Source organism: Amphiprion ocellaris, chromosome 15 (assembly GCF_022539595.1).
Source record: "Amphiprion ocellaris isolate individual 3 ecotype Okinawa chromosome 15, ASM2253959v1, whole genome shotgun sequence".
NCBI lineage: Eukaryota > Metazoa > Chordata > Actinopteri > Pomacentridae > Amphiprion > Amphiprion ocellaris.
The window spans coordinates 26,111,159-26,135,490 of NC_072780.1; the positions used below are offsets into that span (position 1 = coordinate 26,111,159).

A 24,332-nucleotide genomic window follows, 5' to 3' on the forward strand; every position below is an offset into this window, starting at 1 on the left:
GTGTGAACAGTGACTCACTCTGGGTCCTGGAGGTCCTTCCCTCCCTGGAGCTCCGGCTCGACCAGGAATTCCCTGAAACACCAGGAGGACAGCTGAGATCATATTCATACATTGAACAAATTCACCATTAACCTTCATTACTGCTGACTGCCTGACCTCAGCGTTCACCTTCCCAGTGCTCTAAGACTTTGCATAACATCTTAAATAGCACCTGTCTTTTTATTTAAACCCTGTCTTGTTGCAAAAAGCAGCAAGACTGAAGCTTGCTTTACTGTCACTCTGAACTCAAGGCCAAGAAATCCACCTTTTTGCAAATTGATCTCCCCATCCTACATCGATTTGTTTCCAAAAGTTCACATTTCTCCCTGTAATTTACAGCAGCAAAGCAATTAATTTACTATTCTTTTTTAGCAGCAGAACTTTTCTAAAACTGCAAACTGCCTTTTCTTTCTTTAAAATCTCTAACTTAGATAGACAGATAGATAGATAGATAGATAGATAGATAGATAGATAGATAGATAGATAGATAGATAGATTGATAGATTGATTGATTGATTGATTGATTGATTGATTGATTGATTGATAGATAGATAGATAGATAGATAGATAGATAGATAGATAGATAGATAGATAGATAGATGCAAAACATCAACATTAACAAATTTATGTGAAATTACGAAACCTAACCTTCTTTTCTGCTGTGTCACAAATTGCACCTAATTTTCAAATATATTTACAGTATTATGCTTGAATTTCACACTTCCATCTATGAAATAAGAGAAAAAGGTGATATCTTTTTCTTTTGTGTCCAAATTTTATGGTTATTGAAATTGCAATTTTTTCATGTTATTTTACATTAGACAGTTTATATTTGTTCTGATTGTATTTTTGTTTGTTATTATTTTCATATATTTCACAAAAACATTGTGAAATAATATTGTCAAAGAAAAAGGGAAAATTGTGTGAGTTTTTTTACAGTGTATGCACAATGACATGAATATAGTGAGAAGTGACGATGGTGGATCTTCTCAGTGTTGTGATAACATTTAATATTTGCTATGTAGAAACTGTTGTGTGAACAGTTCTTACCTGCGATCCTTGCTGTCCAGCCTCACCTTTCTGCCCCCTCTCACCTGGAGAGCCCTGCAGGAGAAATTACACAGATTAAGATTGAGTTTAAGAAACAAGGTGAGAATTGTTAGACTGACAAGATATGTGGATGACACAAAGCTTCTTGCAGCCCACAGAACTGAGGTGCTCATTCTTAGATTCATTTTAGTGCAAATTTTTTGGCTATGAAGAAAAAGATTTAAGTGAAGAACCCTGGAGTCGTATTTGATTCACCTGTGCTTTCAATCCAGGTGAGAAACATCACTAGAAATGCATTTTAACCATCTCAGAAATGTTTTCTGTGTGCAGCTTTTCCTGTCTAAGGACGCTGAGACATGTCTTTATTTATAGATGACTATACTATTGTAATGCTCAGTTTTCTGTCGTTCTAAATAAATCTTTAAACAAACTTAAGAGGATCCAAAGTGCAGCAGCGTACACAACATATTACTCTGCTTTTCAAGGCTCTTTATCGGCTTGTGTTTATTTAAGACTTATTTTAAAGGTCCCATATTGTAAAATTTAGTTTTTTTTATTTAATTTAGTTTGTTTCTACATGTAACTGATTAACCAATAGTTGTCCAGCTAAAAATTTGCATAATCTTCACTGTCCATCTGTTTTATTTACTTTCTAGAGCTTCTCAACTCTAAAATGCCTCCTCCAAAGACACAAAACTCAGCAAACATTCTGCTGTTGGCTGTAAAAGTGAACACAAGAGTCTCCATGCACTTCTAGCATCTGAGGAACTTAAGATATAATCTATTACTTTTATTTTGGCTATGTTACTGCAATAAAAGGAAAATCCTTGGTGTTCGCACATTGTGCAGCTAATGTGGCTAACGTTAGCATTAGCTTTGATGGTTTGCCTGCAAGTCAGAACTCTCTGGAAACTAACGCTGAGAGACATTGAGAAATCTACATAAATGAGGATTGAGTGGGTTACTCTGTTTTCATGCTGCTTGTTGCGTTTTAGTGCAACCTAAAGTTATCAAGTATTTACGTTTGCTTCTGTCCTGCTCTCCGTGGTCACAAAAATTGTAGTTTAATACAGCAGAATTCCCTCTAAAGGTGCTCTCTTCTGTTTTTGATATTAGACATGGAACACATATAAAATAGTGGCTGAAACGCAGCCCATTAAGACCACATGTTAACCAGCAGCCACTTCTAAGTTGCTGCTGTGCATTGCCAAAGGGCAGATTTTATAACCACAACATTTTATGTTAAAAGTCATCAAACACATACAAAAAAACACTTTTGTGCTGTGACTTTAGTGCTATTTCCATGTCAAATGATCGCATCGAGATAAAAGTTAGGTAAAAGCCCTGGTCTCCACCATGTTGCCAACCATTTCGCTTCATGCTATTAATCAGACACACAGAGAGAGTCTTCTTCCTGAAGGGAGCATGGCCAGCAGCAGATGGTTGCATTTAAAACTACAGACACTGAAACGGAACTAAAACCAGGAGATATACAGTAATGGTGAAATCAACCATCTTTTCTGTGTTTTGAGTTAACAAACTGACAGATAAATTCTAGAAACACATGAAATTTTGTTACATTTGCTGATAATGGGGCAGAATATGGGACCTTTAAAATACTGTTTTTAGTTGGTAAATCATTTAATGAACTAGCTCCCGACTATTTATCTAAAATGTTGACTAGCTGTGCCCCTTCCAAGATCTTCTACTTCTGGTCTCTTCAATGATCCCCAGAGAAAATACAGTAAGACGCTGATCTGTGTCATTGATTAACTATTATTGATTCAATAAATAGCTTAAAACGAAATCCTGAAATTTGTCTTTTCAGGCTTGTGTTTATAAAATGTTTTATATAAACTTTTATCAGACCTATTTTCACTTACATTACAGGCTTTTGTATTTTATTGACTCACGTTTATCATTTTATCATATTATTTCTAAATGAACTGCACCATTTGAGCAAAGTATTATTACTGAAGATGGATTTGTCATACCGGGGGTCCAATGATAGAGCGTCCACTGGGTCCTTGTGGCCCCGGCGGCCCCTGAGGTCCTGGTACACCTGTTTCCCCAGCAGGACCAGTCGGCCCCTAAAGACAGAGTGAGCGAAAGATTCACAAAGTGTCAAACACAGATTGATGCAGGTGCATGTGCAGTCGAGATTAACCTGATGTGAAGATGCTTGACAGCAGTTCAACAAACCAACGTGGGATCAAACAGCAGCACACAACGTCAACAGAGACAACAGATCTCACAAATCTTGTCCAATACGCTTGAAGTTTCTGGTTTGTGGCTCTCCTATTGATCATTTTAAGTAGTCGAAATATTAGTTTTAGTGCCTGAAAAGTCCTGAGACAATAATAATGAGGATGCCTCCACCTCTTTGATCTGTGTGGGTGTATTAGGTATCAGCTGATGGACTTTCCTGAGGCCACTCATTCTTATGGGTATGTACCTATGAGATAGAAATTCATGAAGCTGTGGAAAAACTGCCTCACAAATGGAGTTACATATGTCAAGACAGAGCCGGTCCTCAGTGCTGCAGGTGAGTCCAGGCTTAAACCACCGATGAGCAGAAACAAAGTGAATTGTAGAGAAGGAAGTTGGATGAATGGAAACAGGAAGACTGTTGAACAATTAAGCAGTATTTTTGTTCATTGCTACAAAGCCAAAACTAGAAAATAATGAAAAAATAAATTTACACCCCATTTTTGGCAGAAGCAGTATTTGTAGTACTCCACTATAATAGTCTGATCATTCTGTCCACTTGGTTTTAATTTATTTTTTACTTTTACATTTCATGTCTTAATTTCATGTCTATCCATCAGTCTGGCATTTGTCCCAAATTTGAAATGAAATCGGTTACTTGCAAAAACCAAAACTGCAGTGATTTTTCAAGGTTTAAAATAGTTTTTCTTGATTTTTATTTGGAAACAGCCTTCAATTCTCACACAAATGATGATATTTTGCAGGTCTAACAATTAATACCTCAGTTTAATCAGCATTTAACAGCAGAGTTCAAGCTCCTCATTTTTTTTGCATCTGTAATAAACGTGCCTCTAACTTTAGGAATTGGGAGAGGTATGTAAAGGTGTATATCATCAGCATAGCAATGAAAATGGCGACCACATTGTCTGCATAAGATGTCACCAAGGGAAAGCATATATATGTTTTTTTTTTGTGGCAGAGAATGAGCTTTTGTGAGGTGACTATGTACAACAATAACTGTGATTAGTCATGTTGAAATCTCTGTATTTTTGTGCTATTTCTCACCAAAAATTATGGAGTCACAGCTGGATGGGAATAGAAATAGCGACTGAAACACTTGCAAAAAAAAAAAAAAAAAAATTAAGATTTATTTGGATCTAGGTTTGGCCGCTTAGATTAAAATAAAATTTCAATACTTCTCAGATGTATTTATGTTTGAACATTTTGCAAATAAGTAGCTGCTGGTTTAGCAAAGATGGATGACTTTGCAAAGAGTAAATTGCATGTTAGTGCAAACCTGAGGAGCAAAGTTAATGTCATTAATTAATCAGTGACTACTGATGTGGCCAGAGTGTGTTAATAAGAGGCACTGTAGGCTGTGGATAATTTAATAGTAATGAACTACTTACTGCTTTATTCATAATAAAACTCATTTAGGCTGTGTGGTTCATTTACATTAAAAAATAAGCAGCATTCGTGCATTATTACTGCCTTAATTATTGAACTTAATACCAATACTAACAATACTAATACAGTATCATCAAAGTTGACCACATTGGAACAGGGAGAGAACTTGGTCTATTTTTGAGGTTCAAGAGAGGCAGTGATTAGTATAATTTTTTGAATTTCAGCAGAACTTGAGAACGAGTCCTGCTGTGTCTGATGACTCATTTTAAAACTACAAAAAAATACTGAACTTTACAGAGGAAGGAAATGAAGAGTTCTGTCCTCCAACATGAAAGAGGAAGTGGTATTTCTGATCAGTCGATAAATCAGGTCAACATTTCAGCTTTACAGTTCTTAACAGTTCACATCAATATGTGCCACAATCCTACCGCAGCTGCCACAGATGAACTATGACTGAGTTTTCAGGGAGCAAAATTGTAAATATATAGTTTTGTTGAGTTTGGCTTTTGATCCATGTGACCATTTTCTTCATATGCCACAGTGTGATGCGTTGACTCACATTATTTATAGATTCAAGAGGAAGAAACTCTTTTGGTAAGAGGAAAAATATGTAGAATATATTATAATGTAATATGTATCATGGAAAATCTGTCACTTCAGGATGTTGTGTAATGGATAAAAATGACAGGTATGGATGAAAATGAACAAGAGGCAGGTTAGAAGAACATGAAAACAAAACATCTTTTAAAAAAATTCCTTGAAAGCAGAAGTGGCAAGTTTTCTAAATCAGCTAATACTATCAAGTTAAATAAGCCGCGACACAACTTTGCTAAAATGTGTCGTAACTTGGCACTGAATGTGTCATCCTGAGCTCAGCTGAATTTGTGATTCGAGAATGGAAAACCCGGCTTTAAAAAAGCAACTCTGGATGGGATTCTTCGCTACAAAGCTCAAACCTCAAGGGCACTTAAGTGTCAGCATAGTGAGTAGAAACATATCTCAGGGCTTCAGACAAACTTTTAGCCCCAGTGCAACAAATTTTCTCATTTGGTTGCACCTCCCACCTTGTCACAGGCAAAACACATCACTTGCTGAAGATGTGCTTATCGATAAACACCACATTTACTGATGTTCCCTAGATGCTCCACATTGCAGGCTATGGCAGCTGCTGCTTGGTAGCTGAGGTGCTCAGACTGGTGTGTGACCAAAAATGACCTTGAAAATACTAAACTAAGGCGTTCTAATGTCAGATTTATCTAAGATGAAACCAAGTGATTTTTTTTTTTTTTACATGCACTATTTTCTATTAGCAGAATAAACAGCACTTGTAGGTGCATTCACATTTCATGAGAAGACTGCATTTTTATTTTTTATTTTTTACCCTTTTCAGGCCAGGAAAGAGAGACAGGAAACATGGGAAGACAAGTGGGCCATGGGTTGGACTCAAACTCATGACCGCTGTGTTGGAGACTACAGCCCTGTTTATGGGTTGCCCGCTCAATTGCATTTTTAAGCATAAACACCGCAGTAGATTAATCAATCAAGTGCCATACCATTCAGTGTAGGCGATCATTTCTCTCCATCTAATCCGATCTTTTGCTTTCTGAACTGTGACTGTTGCCCTTTCCATATGTAGCCATGATGTCAGACCGTCTATCATTTTCATTCTCTGTCTGCCTCGTCTTCTCTTCCCATTAATTTTTCCAGTTGTGACTATTTATTACAGGGTCTCTTTCCTTATGATGTGTCCAAAAAATGTTGCTTGCTGTTTCCTAGTTTTGTTCAATAGCCTATAATTTGTGTTTAGTAATTTTAAAATGTCTTCATTGCTTATTGTGTCTGTATAAGATATATGTAACATAGCAGATAGTGTTCATGTAATGGTGCAAAGCTAAAATCGTCCATTCATTATCTATACACCGCTTAATCCTCATTAGGGTCCACGGTGGGCTGGAGTCTATCCCAGCTGACTTAAGGTGAACCCAGGGGCCACCCTGGACAGGTCGCCAGTCTATCACAGGGCTACATATACAGACAAACAATCACACTCACACCTATAGACAATTTAGAATTATCAATTAACCTCCGCATGTTTTTGGACTATGGGAGGAAGCTGGAATACCCACAGAAAACCATGCACAGGGAGAACATGCAAACTCCATGCAGAATGATCCTGGGAAGGCTGGGATGCGATCCAGGGATCTTCTAGCTGTAAGGGGACAGTGCTAACTACCAAGCCATTGTGCAGCCCAGCTAAAATCATTATTGTTCATTTAATTTTGCAGCCCTACTTCGGCTTTAGTCATTGTACATGAATGAATTGCTTCCTTTCCTTCACTGGGTCAGTATCTTCCACCTGAAATCTAATCATCAGGTGCTGGATGTGTCTTTGTTCAACTCCTCTTCCCTCAGTTTCTTTTGAAATAATCAGCTACAAATACACACATCAACTAAACAGCTTATTGTACGCCCCAGACAGGGACAGACTGACAGTTATAAAAGTAATACACTGACACCAGTACAGCTTAATGATCATTGTTCACTCGCAGCAATGCAACCAGTAGAAATTCCAACTCACATACTCTCACAAAACGTTGTAAATGCGACCATTTTAGTTGCAGTCTGGAGCCCACTATCTGGTTGGTTATTTGGTCAAATATGCTGGTCAAGAATTCTTATATGAATGGGTTGGGGTGGGGCAGGATTTCATGTGAAAGTAATCGTGGGTAATAGGTCAGTGCCGAGCTTTGTGGGTACAAGTTCTTTTCTCTATATTTGACACGAATTTCTGACGAAGAGGTTGAATGCATCTTCATTACAAGGAGGTCACAGGAAAGCTGCTGTGCTACTGATGTCCATTTAATACCAATGAATTTAACTGAGGTCTTTCAGTCCTTAACATACAAATCAAGCCTAAAACACTGGACATGGCAATCCATTCGAAGCTTATTTAACCCTCTGAACTCCAAGCAGTTTCTGGGTGTTTTTAACGCAATTTTTACTCACTGTGAGTCATTTTTCACTGCAATATAAAGTCCTGCACCTCTAAGGAAACAGCTCAGCCATGATTAGAAGCAGAAAGGACTCAGAAATGTCTTCTTTGGAGCATGACACAGTTATAACACCATGAAAAATTACAAATAAAACATTTAGGTTGAATTTCTTTTACTATTTACTAAAAATTGTAAAAACCTGGAATCAACATGGACAACCAAGTTTTTCCAAGTACTTCCTGGTGTTACCAACACCGCAAATAAAAATGGTGCCTCTCAACTCCATTTAACTATTTATATGTTTAATTTGTTCCCACATTTGTCTCCCTTTCTGCTATGTGCAAATGCAGCCTGCAGTTCAACTGAAAAGTCCCAGATCTTTTGTAATCTATTAGCAGCTGAGTAATGGCTAATGGCTTCACAGTTGCACTGAGGAGTGTTGAATTTTTAATTTGTATTTAGTCTGCAGAATCTGCTTGGTACAAAAGGTTGATTTTAAAGCAGATTTTAAATGAAAATTAAAATGACTGATGTAATGATCTGGATACTTTTTCTGGTAGAGCAACACATCACAGATGAGTAGTTTAAAGACCGTTGGAAAGTTGAAAATCCAGATTTTGTGTTTACAGTTTCGGAGAGAAAATAATAGTAGTTCTAGTGATTTTTCAAAGATGACATCTTTAAAACCTGTCAGTGGGTTTTGTGTTTTAAATCACTTTGATGCAGTGTTTTGATCTTAGGTTCTGCAAAATCGCTACATTTCTGATGATTATCATCACAAACACTTCCTATTTAAAGGCTAAAACTTTCCACTGCGCCTCTTCTAATGCCAGACCCTGTAACATCCTGTTTCAGCCCTGTCGGCTCATATGAAAGTTTTTCTTCTCTAGTTGTCGCAGTAAAACAACCTTTTAGCTTGAATTTGATTTTCGCCATCTTGTAATGTGAACATGAAGTTACCAACCCACTCTGCTGTATAAAACCAAGTCAGAGTTTACTTTGCTCACTGGATGACAGTAAAGCATCATTTCACCTTCAGTGTAACATCTGATAAAATGAAGGCAGTGATAACCGAATATGTCACATCCTCAGCAAAGCCTCTATGCACAGTATTGACATCATTCAGCTCACATAAGGGAGAAAAAAAACACTTTTACGCCATTTACATACTCCTGCTTGTGCATACGCTATTTCTTCCTCTAAACTGAAGGTGTTTGTGTTACTGTTCTACACGTGTAATCTATCAAAGCAACATTTTCAGTGCAGAAGCTGAATTCTGCTTTCCGCAATATCTTTAAATGCTCTCGACACGCCATGGGTATGTCTGTGTTACACCTCCACAAGGAAACCGCTATCTTCGTGAAAACCATATTCATCATAACTGCAGCTCTACATGTTTCTGGATTACATAAATTAGGAATTAGGGAAAAAAAAAAGGTCAAATTAGTTAGGTGCTTTTTACTGCGTAGTGCTAAAAGTGTGGCTGTGTGTGCGTGTTTTCCTGCCTACAACTTCCTCACTGCTTCCTGTTGAAACCTGCCCAGAGCACAGAAACAGAAAGACAGCAGAAAAGGCAGACAGCAGTATCAGAATACAGAGTGCAACATTTTATTCATGATACTCTGGCATCTAAAATCTACTTAGTAAGAGCAGACCATCTGGGTTAAGAAAAATACAACAGTTGAGGGACAGCATTGGGCTGTGAGCAAGATCAGACTGATTCGACTGAACATCTGCCTCACGCCTTAAAATGTCCTCCAACATTTACGAAGTCCCAAATGTGACTACAAGCGTGAGATACAGCAAAGGAGTCGGAAAGGACAGAGGGGAGCGACTGGAGAGAGTAGTGGACATCTACGAGAGCACAGACGCTTTCATTGACCATCAGGTTGACACTTCAGCACGGGATGGAGGTATAAAACACTGTGGAAGCCATATTTAACATCACTTTGTGTTCAAATCATGGGCTTTCTGTAAAAAAAAAAAAGAAAAAAGAACTAGTAATATTAATTCAGTTACAGTAAAAATCTATATATGACAGCTGCACAAGAGAATATTGAAGATTTAATGTATGTTTTACTCTCACCTATTTAAGGAGTAAATATCAGTCCCTCCAGGATTTCGCGGACGTTTTTCAAGATTGTTGCGGCTGAAAATGCCTAAATTCGCGGCAGCTTTTCTAAAACATTGCAATGAAAGTTGCGAATGTTTTGAGCGTATTTGTTGCGATGAAATTGCGGGAGACAGTGATAGTTGCTAAAAAGTTGCATTTTTTCAGCTTTTAGAACATGTTACAACATTGTAATTGACAATATTTATTCCAAAATTAATTCTTTAATGCTCCAACCCATTTACAAAAAAGCTGGCATACTAGGGTGGGAAATTAGCAGCGGCCAGATAGTGGTTTAACATGAAGTGGTTGGTAGATTTAAGGCACAAAATGATAATTTACTATGGAATGAATCACATTTGGACATATTTGTCAGTGGCTTAAAAAGTTAATTTCACTTCCTGCCACACAGGTATTCACACACGCTCACGGCTTGTCACGTCAATTAACAAGAAAAGCATTCAGAGACCACAGTACTCCATCAAGACTGTTCATTACCTGAGCTTGCACTGAACACAGGTGTGTGTTATGCATGTGTACATACCGAATTGCGTGACCTAAATATGTAGCGGGCGACAGGAATTGATGGGACTCAGAAACACCCCCACAGTGTAATCAGTTGTTCCTTGTATCATTTCCCATACGTCCACAGTGATGAATTTGTAGTAGGATCCTAATGATGTGATCGTCAGCAGGCTGCTGAGGTAGTGTTCATTTGTTGCCATGGTTACCATGGCGCTATCAGACGTCGTGCCACTATCTCAATGGGAGCTCCTTAGCAAATTTGTGGATCCAGACTATAAGCCACATCACTGCCAAAATCTAATCACTTGATCCTTGTGTCATTTCTGACCTTCCCTGAAAATTTCATCCAAATCCTTTCGTCCGTTTTTGAGTAATGTTGCTAACAGAGGAATGATTCACATATGCCGATCGTCACATAACTCCACCGTGTTTCTTGGCAGAGAAATTAATCTAACGTCCCTTCATTCTTTCAGAGCTCCAATAGATGTGGATGCAACAGTTTCCATCATGGTCATTTGTCTGGTCTGTGGTCCGCTCCTTTCAGCCGTTGTCCTAATATGTTTCGTGGTAGAAAAGTGTTTATCAATCGATGATTTTTATTTTTTTTTTGTATTCCACCACAATATTGCATGGGTGTAAAACAGTTTACTTCCACTTTGGTGAAGAACATCAGGGAATTAATTGTTCTTCATGGTCTGTAGCAGTGATTTTTGTTGGTAAATGAGACATTAGAATGGGACATGTCTGCATCTTCAAACCAAAAACAAGGTAGTGAATTCGCTGACGTACGTGTATTACGGTTGCGCTGGGGACTGCTATGATTGGTGGAACTCATGGGAGGCGGGCCAAAATTGCGGGGCAAAATTCCGGAAAAGTTGCGGTGATTTGACAAAATTGCAAGGTCGCGCAGAATTCCCAGAGATTGGTTGAATTCACGTGAATTTGCGTGATTGCAACATTGCGAATTCCTGGAGGGACTGAAATATGCACTTGAGCACTTTCATTAGTCTGGGTGATTTGTCCCAAATAATGTTATACATGTTGATTTCAGATTTATTATTATATATATTATACATATAAATATTCAAAGGAATTAAATTCTATATATTTTTTCCTTTTAATGATTCATGACAATATAACTGTGTCACAATGCACACTTTTGAGACCTCTCAACTTCTAGCCATGGTTGTGCTGTTTCCATAGTGGTACAGGACTTTATATCACAGTTTAAAATGAGCCCACAGTGAGTGAAAATGCGACAAGAATAAAAAGAACACCTATGGACTGCTTGGGGTCTTGAGGCTTAAGGAGGCTCAGATGGGATCCAGGGCTACCACAGCAAAAGCATATTCCTGACAGCCAAGCGCAGAGCCTGCATGAATGCAAAAGGTGTTGGGGAGAGACATTTATAGACACACCATGAATGGCTGGATATACAAAGAATATTCTTAGACTTAAAAGGAGGAATATTCTAGCGTGACAACGATCGAAAGCACACTGCCAAAATCACATAACAGTTTCTGAAGATAAAAAAGAGGAAACTATGACCTGGACTTGATTAAGTTCATTTACTACATTATAACAAGCAAATTGCCTGATTTGAATCCAATAGAACACCTTATTTTAAAAAGACAGGTAGAGTAACACAAGCCCTCCAGCAAAGGCCAGCTAAAAAAATACCCGCTGAAAAAGAGCAGAACATCTCTCCAGAAATCAGGTATCCTCCATGTCGAGGATTGGTGGACATATGAATCAGATCTGGATCTCAGTAATGAAATTTGTACTTGTAGGTCCTACTGTAGGGCCTGTCTGTTTAATACAGTGTATGTATGCTCCTGTTTTACACAAGACCAAATCAATTGCCATTTAAGGGATACTGCACTCACTTTTATTTTACTCTGTATGTTGCATAGTATTTCTCCAATACAGTGCACTGTTCTGTACATTTTCTATTTTGTCTCCATAGGTGCGCACACTCAAAACCACCTCCCAGCTGTCCAAAGATACCCGTTCAGAGCTGCAACGCTGTGTCTGGCTCTCCTGTGTTTCCTGCTGTTCCTGGGGATGACCTTTCTGTCCCACTTCTGTGAGAATCTCATGTGTATTTTCATATCTTCAGTCATCTCAATTGGTTGATTTGTTTTTACATCACAGCCTTGTCTTTTTCTTTGTTTTTTTTGTTGTGTCCATGAGATTTTACACTCGTTTTGAAAAACAATCAGCTCATCAAGGATGCAGAGCTGACAGTCAACAGTGAGTGCGAGACAGATGACAACGATTCAAGTAAGAAATATTCTTACTAAACTGTTATTAAATGATTTGAAATGTGCCACTAAAATACCTGATTTTCTGAAGGATGGAGGAGATTCAAATGTCATTGTTACTACACATCTACTGAGATGAAAACGTGGGCAGAAAGCAGGGAGGACTGTAGAAAAAGACGAGCAGATCTGGTGGTAATAAACAACGAAATGGAACAAGTAAGTGTCTGATAAATCAAGCTATTAACCAGCATTTTTTGATCTTTGCTTGGGAATTATTAAGTAATAGTCACAAAAAGCCTCAAACCAGCAGAAAAGTGTTCATGTGCTTTAACATGCAAACCCGTACATGTGAGTGTCTCTTTGTTTGTGGTGGAGCTTTTGGTTTTTGCCAGACGTGTGTTATTCAACATAGTATAAAGTGACAAGATAAGGTAAAACCTTTGGAATCACTTGATTTTCTGCATCAGTTCTGACGCACATGTACCCACATACACAAATGTGACTTCATGTCAGTGCAAACAATGCATTTTATCATCTTGCACATGTGATCTAACACTTTCGCCTTGCAGCTAGAATCAATCAATCAAAAATTTATTTGTAGAGCACTTTCCAACAACATAGAAGAAGACCAAAGTGCTTTCCAGACAGAATAATAAACAAAACAATGCAGTTTTTGATTACTATAAAACCATAAAACCCATAAAAACACAAAACTAAGAAAAGCATAACACCATAAAACCATAGAAGATCCCCGGTTCACGTCCCGGCCTTCCTGGGATCTTTCTGCATGGAGTTTGCATGTTCTCGTGGGTTTTCTACGGGTACTCCAGCTTCCTCCCATAGTCCAAAAACATTCTCAGGTTAATTGGCAATTCTAAATTGTCCGTAGCTGTGAATGTGAGTGTGATTGTTTGTCTCTATATGCAGCCCTGTGACAGACTGGTGACCTGTCCAGGGTGTCCCCTGTCTTCACCCTAAGTCAGCTGGGACAGACTCCCATGCGACCCTATTGCAAAGTAACGTAGGACTAGGAAAATAATTATGCACTCCTTTGTCAAATTACCAGAAATATATACATGATCTGAACAAACATGGAGATTCCTGGATTGGTCTGGAGGGGGTGACGGGTAGTGATTGGAAGTGGAAGTGGCAGTGGGTGGACAGCTCACCGCTAACTGGTTTTACGTGAGAAACTCTTCTTTTTTTAATTCATCATATATCTGGGTAAATATCTGCACATTTTTCATTCTTTTTGAACTCCTGTATGCAATGTAAGTCAGAAGAACTGAATCTGAATGGCAGAACGTGAAATCTGGCTTATATATGAGCAGTTCAAAAGGTTGAAATCACCCATGTAAGAGCTTGAAAGGTTTTTTTTTGGCCTTTGTTATGTATAGGACAGTGGAGAGAGACAGGAAACATGGGTTGAAGAGTGGGGGTTAGGGTTATGACCCCTGCATCGAGGACTATAGACCCTGCTTATGGGTTGCCTGCTCAGCCAGCTGAGCTATCTGGGCGCCCTGAGAGCTTGATGTTTTACCACATGAGGGCAGCAATAGGCTCAAATTCATTTTCAGATTAATTGCAAATTGCAAGGAAAAAAATCATTGGTATTAAATAATCTACGACTAAACGCTCCCTCTGCAGTTTACAAACCAGCTGAAAGACAGAAAGAAACATGTGTCAGCCCAAAATTTATTCTGATGCGAGAGTTTGCGAGCACACAAGCCGCATGAAAAATCCTGTACCAATAATCTGTTGTGTTCTCTGCCTTGTGCCTGTAACAGTATGGTGCTTCTTCAACAGGGCCTGGAACAAAGACGTGAAATTAATTCCTGTGGATGAGACCAAAGTCTATATTGATCTACAAGGAAAATGGAATGTCGCCAGCAGCGGAGCCAAATACTGGATCTGTGAGAGGCAGATCTATTGAGAATCTCGAACGCACCATGTAACTGCCCACTGTTGAACTTCAGTATGAACCCTGAGCCGACTGGGCCCCTCCCCAACCCGCTGCCTTGTTTCTGTGATTTCTGATCAGCTCTCCGCAGCTTTTGGCTTGAGTTTGATTGCTGTGTTGCAAGACTATATGGAGTTAAATCAATTGTATGTTGTTGCTTGGTGTTTGAGCTAGCAGCCTTTCCACAGTTACCAGATTCAGACTGACTGCATCGCTGCTCGATGTGAGAGTATAAATGACAGAGAAGACTATGTATTATATTAATGACTTAATTAACTAATTAAGGGTGGATCAAAAAGTTACCAGACGACACCTGTAAAAATCCAAAACCTGATTCAAATTCAGCTGCTATCCCTGTTGAAATAGTGTCCTTGCTCAGCGATACTCTGCTGCCAGTGCTCCTGCAACACTTCAAACACATTTTTTAAAATGTTTTTTATTTTTTTAACAGAATGTAGTTAGTGAAAATGGTTTATTTTTACAGATTTCATTTTTACTGAGACGTGTATTATAAAATGATTTTGATACAGATCACAATTTTGGGCTCATGATATGTTCAAGGACCATTGGAAAGTTGAAAATCTGCTAATTCTTTCTATTTTTACAGTTTTACTTTAGTTTTTCACAGCCTTTAAAAACCCCTGAGTGAGTTTTGGGGATCAGAATGGTAAACTATACAAAATATATGCAACATTTTCTTTCCCTTTTGGGTTTTACACTCTTTCACACAGTTGAGTTGATGCCACTGCAGTTCCAAGCAGTGATAGGATAACAGCAGTAAATGATGGCTGATAACCACAAAAACAACACCCACTTTCCTGTCTGTCTGTTAATAAACCCACTCTGCAGGATCAGAGACTCAGAAGCATCCTCCAGACCTCAAGAGGCCTTTCAGAGATACTACAGTGTGTCTATGAGTGCTGTGCCTCGTGATGCTGGCTGGGATCATCATCCTGTCTACATACTGTAAAATAAAATCCATCACTACACAGCAAATGCTTAGCAGGAAATGCAAAACTAGTTCACATGGTGCACAGTGGTCACAACCAGACTGCTGAATGTTTATAGACACACTGATGACATTTTTTCTTAATTGTTTTATTTTTAATTTCTAACTCTTAACCTTTAGTCTTACTCTTTAATTAAAAAAAAAAAAAAACTAACCATGTAGTTTTATTGCAGAACCCCAAGCAAACAACAAAATTAAAATTAAAATACATTTTGAGTCAAACTGGAAACCCTTCCACTGGGAGTGAAGGAGTGACAATGAAGTAGTAAAATGCATAACAAAGACACATTGATTAGAAATGTATTTCTGATACAAACAAATTTAATTGGGCAGAAAAAATGTTTTTCTCAAATCATAATTGAAAATGCAGTTTAGCTGTACAGGAATGCAATTTTGTGGAGACTAGGTTGGTAAATGAACATAATTTTTGTGAGACTCCACTCTGAAATATACCAGAATTCTCCTTTATGGCAGAGATTGGTGGGCTTAAACAAAGAGATTCTACATGCAAGGGGCAAACACAACAGGAAAACAAAGAACGTCCACCATCTTGGCCCCTATTTGACTTTGGTTTGGGGGGGTTGATTCTGAGACAAAAACAGAACTAAAATCAGTTTAATTTCTTTCACTGATAGCCTGTACAGATAACCAGCGAACCAGTCACCTAACAAAGGTTAAGAATGAAATAAATGAGAAGAAATGAATATTTTCAAATGAAAAAAAATCAGGAGTTTCAGGCCTGTTCATTATTCAGTTTACTTTGTGTAAAGCACCAGTTCCACTGACACCAAAACAACTCCAGAGTATAATACTGCCACTACCATGCTTGATGGTAGTATTATCCTTTGGCACCAAAACAGCCCTTGAACATAATCCTGCCAACATCATGCTCTGGAGTTGTTTTGATGCCAGTGGAACAGGTACTTTTCACAAAATAAATGTAATAACATTCTTCAGGAAAAGCTGAAATCTGTAGCCAGAAGGTTGGGCTTTGGACGCAGCTGGGCACTTCAACAAGACAATGATCCCAAACACATGTAACAAGTGGCCAAAAAAAAAGAAAAAAAGGTGAAATAGCCTCTCTAAAGTTCCTGCAGCCTGTGATGGAGAAATAAGTCTGCATCAGAAAGCAGAAAGCCCACAAACTTACTTTCACTACCACTTCGGTCAACAGATAGTGGTCAAAGATACAACCAGAAGCTTGCTGACGGCTACCAAAGGCATGACGTTGAGATGAAAATGGCCAAAGGGATGTTCAGCCAAATATTAGCAGTTTTTACATATATTTCTGACTCAGAATATTTTGTCATATTTATATACAGAAGACCTGTGATAAACTCATGATAGAACCTAAAGCTTTATAAACCAGCTTCTTGGTTTTGTATTTGTTTTGGGTTGATTATAAGAACAAAAAACAGAAACAGTAGAATTGAACATAGTTTCATTCTTTAAATGACAGTCTTTACAGATAACCAACTAACTAACAAAGATTAATAATGAATGAAATGAGAAGAGACTAACTTTCCTAAAGTAATCAGGAGTTTCAGGCCTGTTTAAAAGAAAATCATCCAATTTGTTCTACAGGTTCCAGCCTGCAGAAGTGCCAAATTCTTTCTTGAGAAAATATGCTGCTTGCTACCATGAACATGAACAGTGTATGCAGGGAATATATTTAGATACTAAAGATTTCATATGTGAGAAATAGTTTACCTGCCTTCTGTGATGACATGGCTGTGTGTTGAGTATGGATCAACACTGTCAAATCTATGCCGCCTAATAAAAAAACATACGTTTTACATCTTCAGCGGTTCATTGTGCTGCGTGCTGATAACCTGGCTGACATGGAAAATGTTCCTCTGCCAACATAGTGCACAAAACAACCCGTCCAGTTACTCATTCTAAACAGGATATTTACTGTTTCCCCTGATACACCTGCAGTCATTGAACATTAATTTTCACCTGCCACTGAGAACGAAACATGCATTGCGGTTCATGTTAGAGCAGAGGTAATTTGTCCCTGTGCAACTTTCAGGCAAGGAACTGCAGTTCTGTGTGCGACTGTGGCTGATTAGTTTCTCTAATGGCTCTGTGGTCGGGTGACCTCACATCATTTCCTGCTGCTGCTGGTTTTTCAGTGGGTGACAGGGACTCAGGTTGTAAAGTGTTTCCATCTAATTTGTGTCCTCACATTAATTTCTCTCCTTTTTCTGTAATCTTAACCAAGGCCTCACTGAACATCGATGTGACTTAATTTACTTGCAGATGTTGAATCCTGCTGCTCTGGTGCACTGAAACACATTTCATTAGTTTTAAACGTGCACAAGAATGCTTCTGATTCTCTGACAGCAGTGGAAAAAGTACTCAGACCTTATGTAAAGATTTCCTAGTGTAGGAATCCTCAAGTTAAAGTCCTGCAATCAAACTGAAGTAAAAGTATGAACGCACTGATATCAAAATGTTGGTACTCATTACTGTGAATGCCCCATTTCAGAAAATTATATGATTGGAATATAAATACTGATGATGGTAAAGGTGAAGCTGATTTTAATATTTCCTGCTGCACTGGCATCAATAAAGCTTAATTTTAATCTAAAACTGAGACGTCACTGTGGGATGTTCCAGCAATAACGCATCATAATGTATTTTACTGAATATATTTTGCAATACATGTAGTAGAGTATAAAGCACAATATTTGCCTCTGAATTGTAGTGAAGAAGAAATATAAAGTGACAGAAAATGGAAATGTTCAATTTAAGTACAGAACTCAGTTATTTTACACCTCTGACCGATCTTTAAAAATTAGCATCTTTGGGCTCTTTAGTGCTGACGGTTACTACATGTGGTCTGCTCACTGTTATCTTTCTGTGTTTTATCAGTGCTGGATAACTGCATTTTAACTGTCTTTGTATTTTTTAAGCATTTAGGTTTAACCAGCTGTTGCGGCCAACAGCACTCCACCACATTGGTGAGATGAGAACAAAAGGTATTTGATCAGTAGCTGCAAAAACTAATCAACAGAAATCATATAACCAATCAAATAGGCTGCTATTAGTATCAGAACGCCTTTTTAATCCCATTTAACCACAATTACAGTTTATAACAACAGTACAATATCACAGTGATGATATGGGAGTGAATACTTTTTCATAGGCACCGTGAATGTCCCCCCCGATGAGTCGCCACCTTATCATGTGTGAGTGTCCCTGTGATCCTGGGAGCTATGTTATACAGGGCAATAGCCCATGGTAGGGTCTCCCAAGTCAAGTTGGTCCTGGGGGAGGGACCAGACAAAGAGCAATTCAGAAAACCCTGATGACACAGCACTCATGAAGGAAGCCGCTACCTTGCCCAGAGTAGGGAAACCGGGGCCTCTCCCTGGAGCCAGGTCTGGGGCGGAGGTCGTGAGAGAGCCCCTGGTGGCCGAGTCTTGGGGCCCCATGGGGCTCGGTCCGGCACAACCCGAAAAAGTAACACGGGGTCGCCACCCACCGGGCACGAAATCGGGGTCGGGTGCTATGCCAACCAGGCAGTCGGGAGGAGCGGGCATCTAGGTGCACTGCCCACTGGTGGCATAGATTAGCCTTGAGGACATGGAATGTCACCTCACTGGCGGGGAAGGAACCCGAGCTGGTGTGGGAGGTGGAGCGATACCGGCTAGATATAGTTGGGCTCACCTCCACGCACAGCAAGGGTTCTGGAACCAGAATCCTGGAGAGGGGTTGGACTCTCTCCTTTTTCGGAGTTGCCCATGGTGAGAGGCGCCGGGCGGGTGTGGGGATACTCACAAGCCCCCGGCTGAGCGCCGGTGTGTTGGAGTTCTCCTCGGAGAACGAGACAGCCGCCTCTCTGCGACTTCGTGTTGCACAGGGGAAAACTCTGACTGTTGTTTGTGCTTATGCACTTGAACAGCAGTTCGGAGTACTCAGCCTTCTTGGAGTCTGGGTGGTGTCCTGGAAGGGGTACCGCCTGGTTACTCCACAGTTCTCCGGGGGGACTTCAATGCTCACGTGGGCAATGACAGAGAAACCTGGAGGTGGGTGATTGGGAGGAACGGCCTGTCCGATCTGAACCCGAGCAGTGTTTTGTTATTGGACTTCTGTGCTAGTTATTGATTGGCCATAACGAACACCATGTTCGAGCATAAGGTTGCTCATAAATGTACCTGGTACCAGAGCACCTTAGGTCAAAGGTCAATGATCGACTTCATAGTCGTATCATCAGACCTGCGGCCGTATGTCTTGGACACTCAGGTGAAGAAAAGAGCAGAGCTGTCAACTGGTCACCACCTGGTGGTGAGTTGGATCCGGTGGCGGGGAAGGCTGCTGGACAGACCTGTTGAACCCAAACTAGTAGTGAGGGTGAACTGGGAACGTCTGGTGGAGGACCCTGTCCATGTGGTTTTCAACTCCCACCTCCGGAAGAGTTTCTCCTGCATCCCGGAGGAGGCTGGGCACATGGAGTCTGAGTGAGCCATGTTCAAAGCCTCCATTGCAGAAGCAGCTGTTAGGGGCTGTGGTCTGAAGGTCACTGGTGCCTGTCATGGCGGCAACCCAAGAACCCACTGGTGGACACCAGCGGTGAGGGAAGCTGTCAGGCTGAAGAAGGAGGTCTTTCGAGCTTGGCTTGCTTGGGGGGTCTCCTGAAGCAGGCAATGGGTACCGGTTGGCCAAAAGGGTGGCAGCTGCAGCAGTCGTGGAAGCAAAAACTCGGGTGTGGGAGGAGTTCGGGGAGGCTATGGAGAAGGACTTTCGGTTGGCCTCAAGGAGGTTCTGGCAAACCGTCTGATGCCTCAGGAAGGGGAGGCAGGGCTTTGCTCAGGCTGTGTACAGTCGGGGTGGAGAACTGTTGACCTCTACTGGGGATATTGTTGGGTGGTGGAAGGAGCGCTTTGAGGAACTCCTGAACACAGTAAACACATCCTCTGTGGGAGAGGCAGAGCTTGAAGAATCTTCGTCCATATCAGTGGCAGAGGTCGCCAAGGTAGTTAAGAAGCTCCTCGGTGGCAAGGCGCCAGGTGTGGACGAGATCCGCCCTGAGATGCTGAAGGCTCTGGACATTGTTGGACTGTCTTGGTTGACACATCTCTACAATGTTGCGTGGGCGTTGGGTACGGTACTTGTGGAGTGGCAGACAGGGGTGGTTGTCCCCATTTTCAAAAAGGGGGACCGGAGAGTGTGCTCCAACTACCGGGGTATCACACTTCTCAGCCTCCCCGGGAAAGTTTACTCTGGGGTGCTGGAAAAGAGGCTCTGACCGATTGTCAAATCTTGGATTCAGGAGGAGCAATACAGATTCCGCCCCAGTCATGGAATAGTGGACCAGCTCTTTACTCTTGCGGAGCTGCTGAGAGGGTCATGGGAGTTGGACCTGCCAGTCTACATGTGTTTTGTGGATCTGGAGAAGGCCTATGACCGTGTGGCCCGAGGGGCTCTGTGGGAGTATGGGGATGTGGATTGGTGCAGCGTCAGCGGTAATGCGGGCGTTGTATCAAACTGTCGTGGTGAAGAGGGAGCTGAGCAAACTGCGATGCACTGTGTATTCTGACACCTTTCTATCAGAATGAGCATTAACTTCTCTGAGCAACAGTAGCTCGTCTGCTGGATTGGACCACACGGGCCAGCCTTCGCTCCTCACGTGCATCAATGAGCCTTGGCCACCCATTGCCCTGTCGCCGGTTCAATACTATTCCTTCCTTGGACCACTTTTAATAGATACTGACCACTGCAGACCGGGAACACCCCACAAGAGCCGCAGTTTTCAAGATGCTCCAATCCAGTCATCTAACCATCACAATTTGGTCCTCGCCAAACTACTCCAATCTTTACGCTTGCCTATTTTTCCTGCTTCTAACACATCAATTTTCAACTTTAACTGAGGTCAGTGAGGTCTGCAGATCTTTTGATGTTCTTCTGGGTTCTTTTGTAACCCCCTGGATGAGGTTGGCTACTCCTGGGAAGGTTTACCACTTTTCCACGTTTCTCCATTTGTGGATAATGACTCTCACTATGGTTCTGTGGAGTCCCAGAGCCTTAGCAACGGCTTTGTAATGCACCACATTGATAAATGTCAGTCATTTTGTTTAGCATTGGTTCTTGAATGTCTTCTGAATGTGGCAATGTGCTGCTGTTTGAGATCCTTTAGCTACTTCACAATGCCTACCTGACTACCTTATGAAGCTCATCATGAGAATGACAACCCACTTCATCTAAGCGCTTTTGTTGCTGTCTACAAGATTCTGGTTGCATCTCCTCTTGAACGAATTGGTGCAGTTAAACTAAATGTAGTGTCTTTCTGACACAACCTTGTTTCTTTAGCATAGTCCACAGGTGCTTGATGGGATTTAAGTCAAAACGTGATGTTGTCACAAAAATACCATCATGCAATTTGGTTCTTTCATACATTTGTTGCAGGTTTTCTGGAAATATGATAAAAACTGTTGGGTCAAAAAATACACACAGCAACTTGAATGATCAGTTGTGTTTATCCAGCTTAAGTCATTGTCGATGTTCACGCCCAAGTCATACAAATACCTGGGCGTGAACATCGACAATGACTTAAGCTGGAACACGCATGTGTCAAGTGTCTGTGCTCGAACCCACCAGTGGATGCATTTCCTCCGTCGACTCAGATTGTTTGGTGTCTGTAAAAATATTATGTTGATTTCTTACAAAGCAACCATTGAGTCTGTGTTATGGTTCGGCATCACCAGCTGGTTTGGAAATTTGACCGTGAAGTCAAAAGCGCAGATACCTAACCTGTTAAAAACAGCGGTGAAAGTCATTGGTAGTCCAGCACCTCGAACCCCTCAAGACCCATTCGATCAAATGGCCCTCAGACAAGCAGAAAATATTTTATCAAACACCTCTCATGCACTGCACCCTGAATACGTTTTACTAAACTCAGGAAGAAGGTACAGGGTCCCACTATGTAAATAAAATAGGTACAAACATTCATTCATCCCTCTGTCAGTGAAGCTCAACAATGAGCAGATCATCCGAGACGAACAGGACAGGAAGCCAGTCAGATCATCCAGATAACTGTGTGTTACAGTATAGGGGTGTATCTGTAGTATTTTTATATACATAATGCTGAGTTTGCACATTGCACTTTTGTTTGTTTTTAACCAACGTGAAAATGTATTGTGCTTTTATTTTATTTATTTACTGATCTATTTATTTTTTAATCTGGATGTTTATTTTACCCAAATGTTTATTCTATCTGGTTTATTTTATTGTATGAGTGGTATGTGTTGTCTGTGCAGCAGACCCCTCTGTCTAAGACAAATTTCTCCCAAGGGAGACCAATAAAGACACTTTGACCTTGACCTTATCAGATGTTCTGAGTGATACGCCTCTCAACTTCTCTAGAGCGATTATGATTGACCACAAGTGCTGACTCCACTGAGCCAGTTTAACTGGGGCCCATTTGATACACTCATTAGACCCAGCACAAACACTATAGTGGAAAAGTCCAAGGAGCTCCACAAAAGTCTAAAAAAAGCAAATTATTGACTTGAACAAACCTACTGTCAAGCATGGTGGCGGTAGTATTATGCTCTGGAGCTGTTTTGGTGCCAGTGGAACTGGCGCTTTACAGAGGAGGATTACTTCGACATTTTTCAGGAAAACCTACAACCATCAGCCAGAAGGTTGAACCTGGTTGGACCTTGGAAGCAGTTGGGTGTTGCAACAAGACTGTGGCCCCAAAAACCCATTAAAAGTGGTAATGAAATAGCTGAATCAGGCTAGAATTAAGGTTTTCAGCTGGCCTTCTGAAAGTCCTGACTTAAACCTTATCAAGAACCTGTGGACTGTGCTAAAGAAACGGATCTGTGTTGGAAAGACAACAAATTTAGCTATCAGCACTAATTCTGACAAGAGGAGGGTCAAAGATGCAACTTGCCAGAAACTTATAAATGGCTACCAAAAGTGCCTAGTTGAGGTGAAAATGAGGAAGAAATAACCAACCATTAGTGTTGCTGTATGTATATTTTAAATCCAGCAGATGCTGTTATATTTACATCTATATTTAATCTATGAAAAAAACAAAATGCACGATTGCTTTTTTGACAAAGATACATGGGTTTAAATGATTCTATAAAGATTATAGGAGTCACTGGAAACTAAAGACTGTCATGATATACATGTTCTTTACAAGTGTATGTAAACCTTTGTTCGTGGCTATGTATTTGAGCTGAAATGTCAGATATCCAAGCTTGGTCTTGCTCCTAACTCCTCACTTACTCTCTTTCCTGCTCTGGTGACTCACAAGCTACCAGCATACAGCTATAAGTGAAAAATATTTGTCAAACTAACAAATTACAAACTCACATTTCAAAATTAGAAGTTTGCCTTCTGTGCCACAAACTCACAAATTACTGATTGCAAATTAAGGAGACATCATTGTAGAGGTTCAATTATCTATAATGAGAAATAAAACACAAAGTCTACTTCCTCAAAACTCTCACCAAAACCACACAGCAAAAACAAGAGAAACAAGCATTTTCTCATCAGGGAAACAGTAAGCCTGCCTGATTCCACTGATGATGTATCGGAGCTTAACAGTGCACTAAATCTCCAACATCAACTTACACAATTGTGTATAAATGCAGAATCTCAGATGATGAAATAGTACGACGCTTCACAGCACTGATCTCGGTGCTGTGACTGCTGAACTGACAAAGCAAATGGCAGCACAGTTGAGTTCAAAAGAAGCTGCATAAGTATTTCTGTAAATCTTTCAAATGCTTGACAAGTACATTTATAT

The 24,332-nt window shown here is 40.2% G+C and overlaps 2 protein-coding genes across 2 annotated transcripts in view; one reads left to right on the forward strand and one right to left on the reverse strand.

Annotated features, from left to right (window-relative positions):
• The window catches only part of LOC111571909 (collagen alpha-1(XIV) chain), a 245,817-nt gene that overhangs the window by 19,200 nt on the left and 202,285 nt on the right, over positions 1-24,332 (reverse strand). The window contains exons 37-39 of the mRNA XM_055017695.1: positions 3,084-3,179; positions 1,090-1,143; positions 19-72 (exon numbers count right to left, since the gene is read on the reverse strand). Coding sequence (XP_054873670.1) covers positions 19-72; positions 1,090-1,143; positions 3,084-3,179 — 204 coding nt within the window. The remainder of the gene's footprint in view (positions 1-18; positions 73-1,089; positions 1,144-3,083; positions 3,180-24,332) is intronic.
• LOC111571911 (C-type lectin domain family 4 member A-like) lies at positions 9,252-15,093 on the forward strand. The gene is made up of 6 exons (XM_023275326.3): positions 9,252-9,610; positions 12,299-12,418; positions 12,526-12,615; positions 12,688-12,812; positions 13,663-13,781; positions 14,403-15,093. Exons 1-6 carry the CDS (start codon positions 9,448-9,450, stop codon positions 14,527-14,529), a joined length of 744 nt encoding a protein of 247 aa, XP_023131094.1. The 5' UTR covers positions 9,252-9,447; the 3' UTR covers positions 14,530-15,093.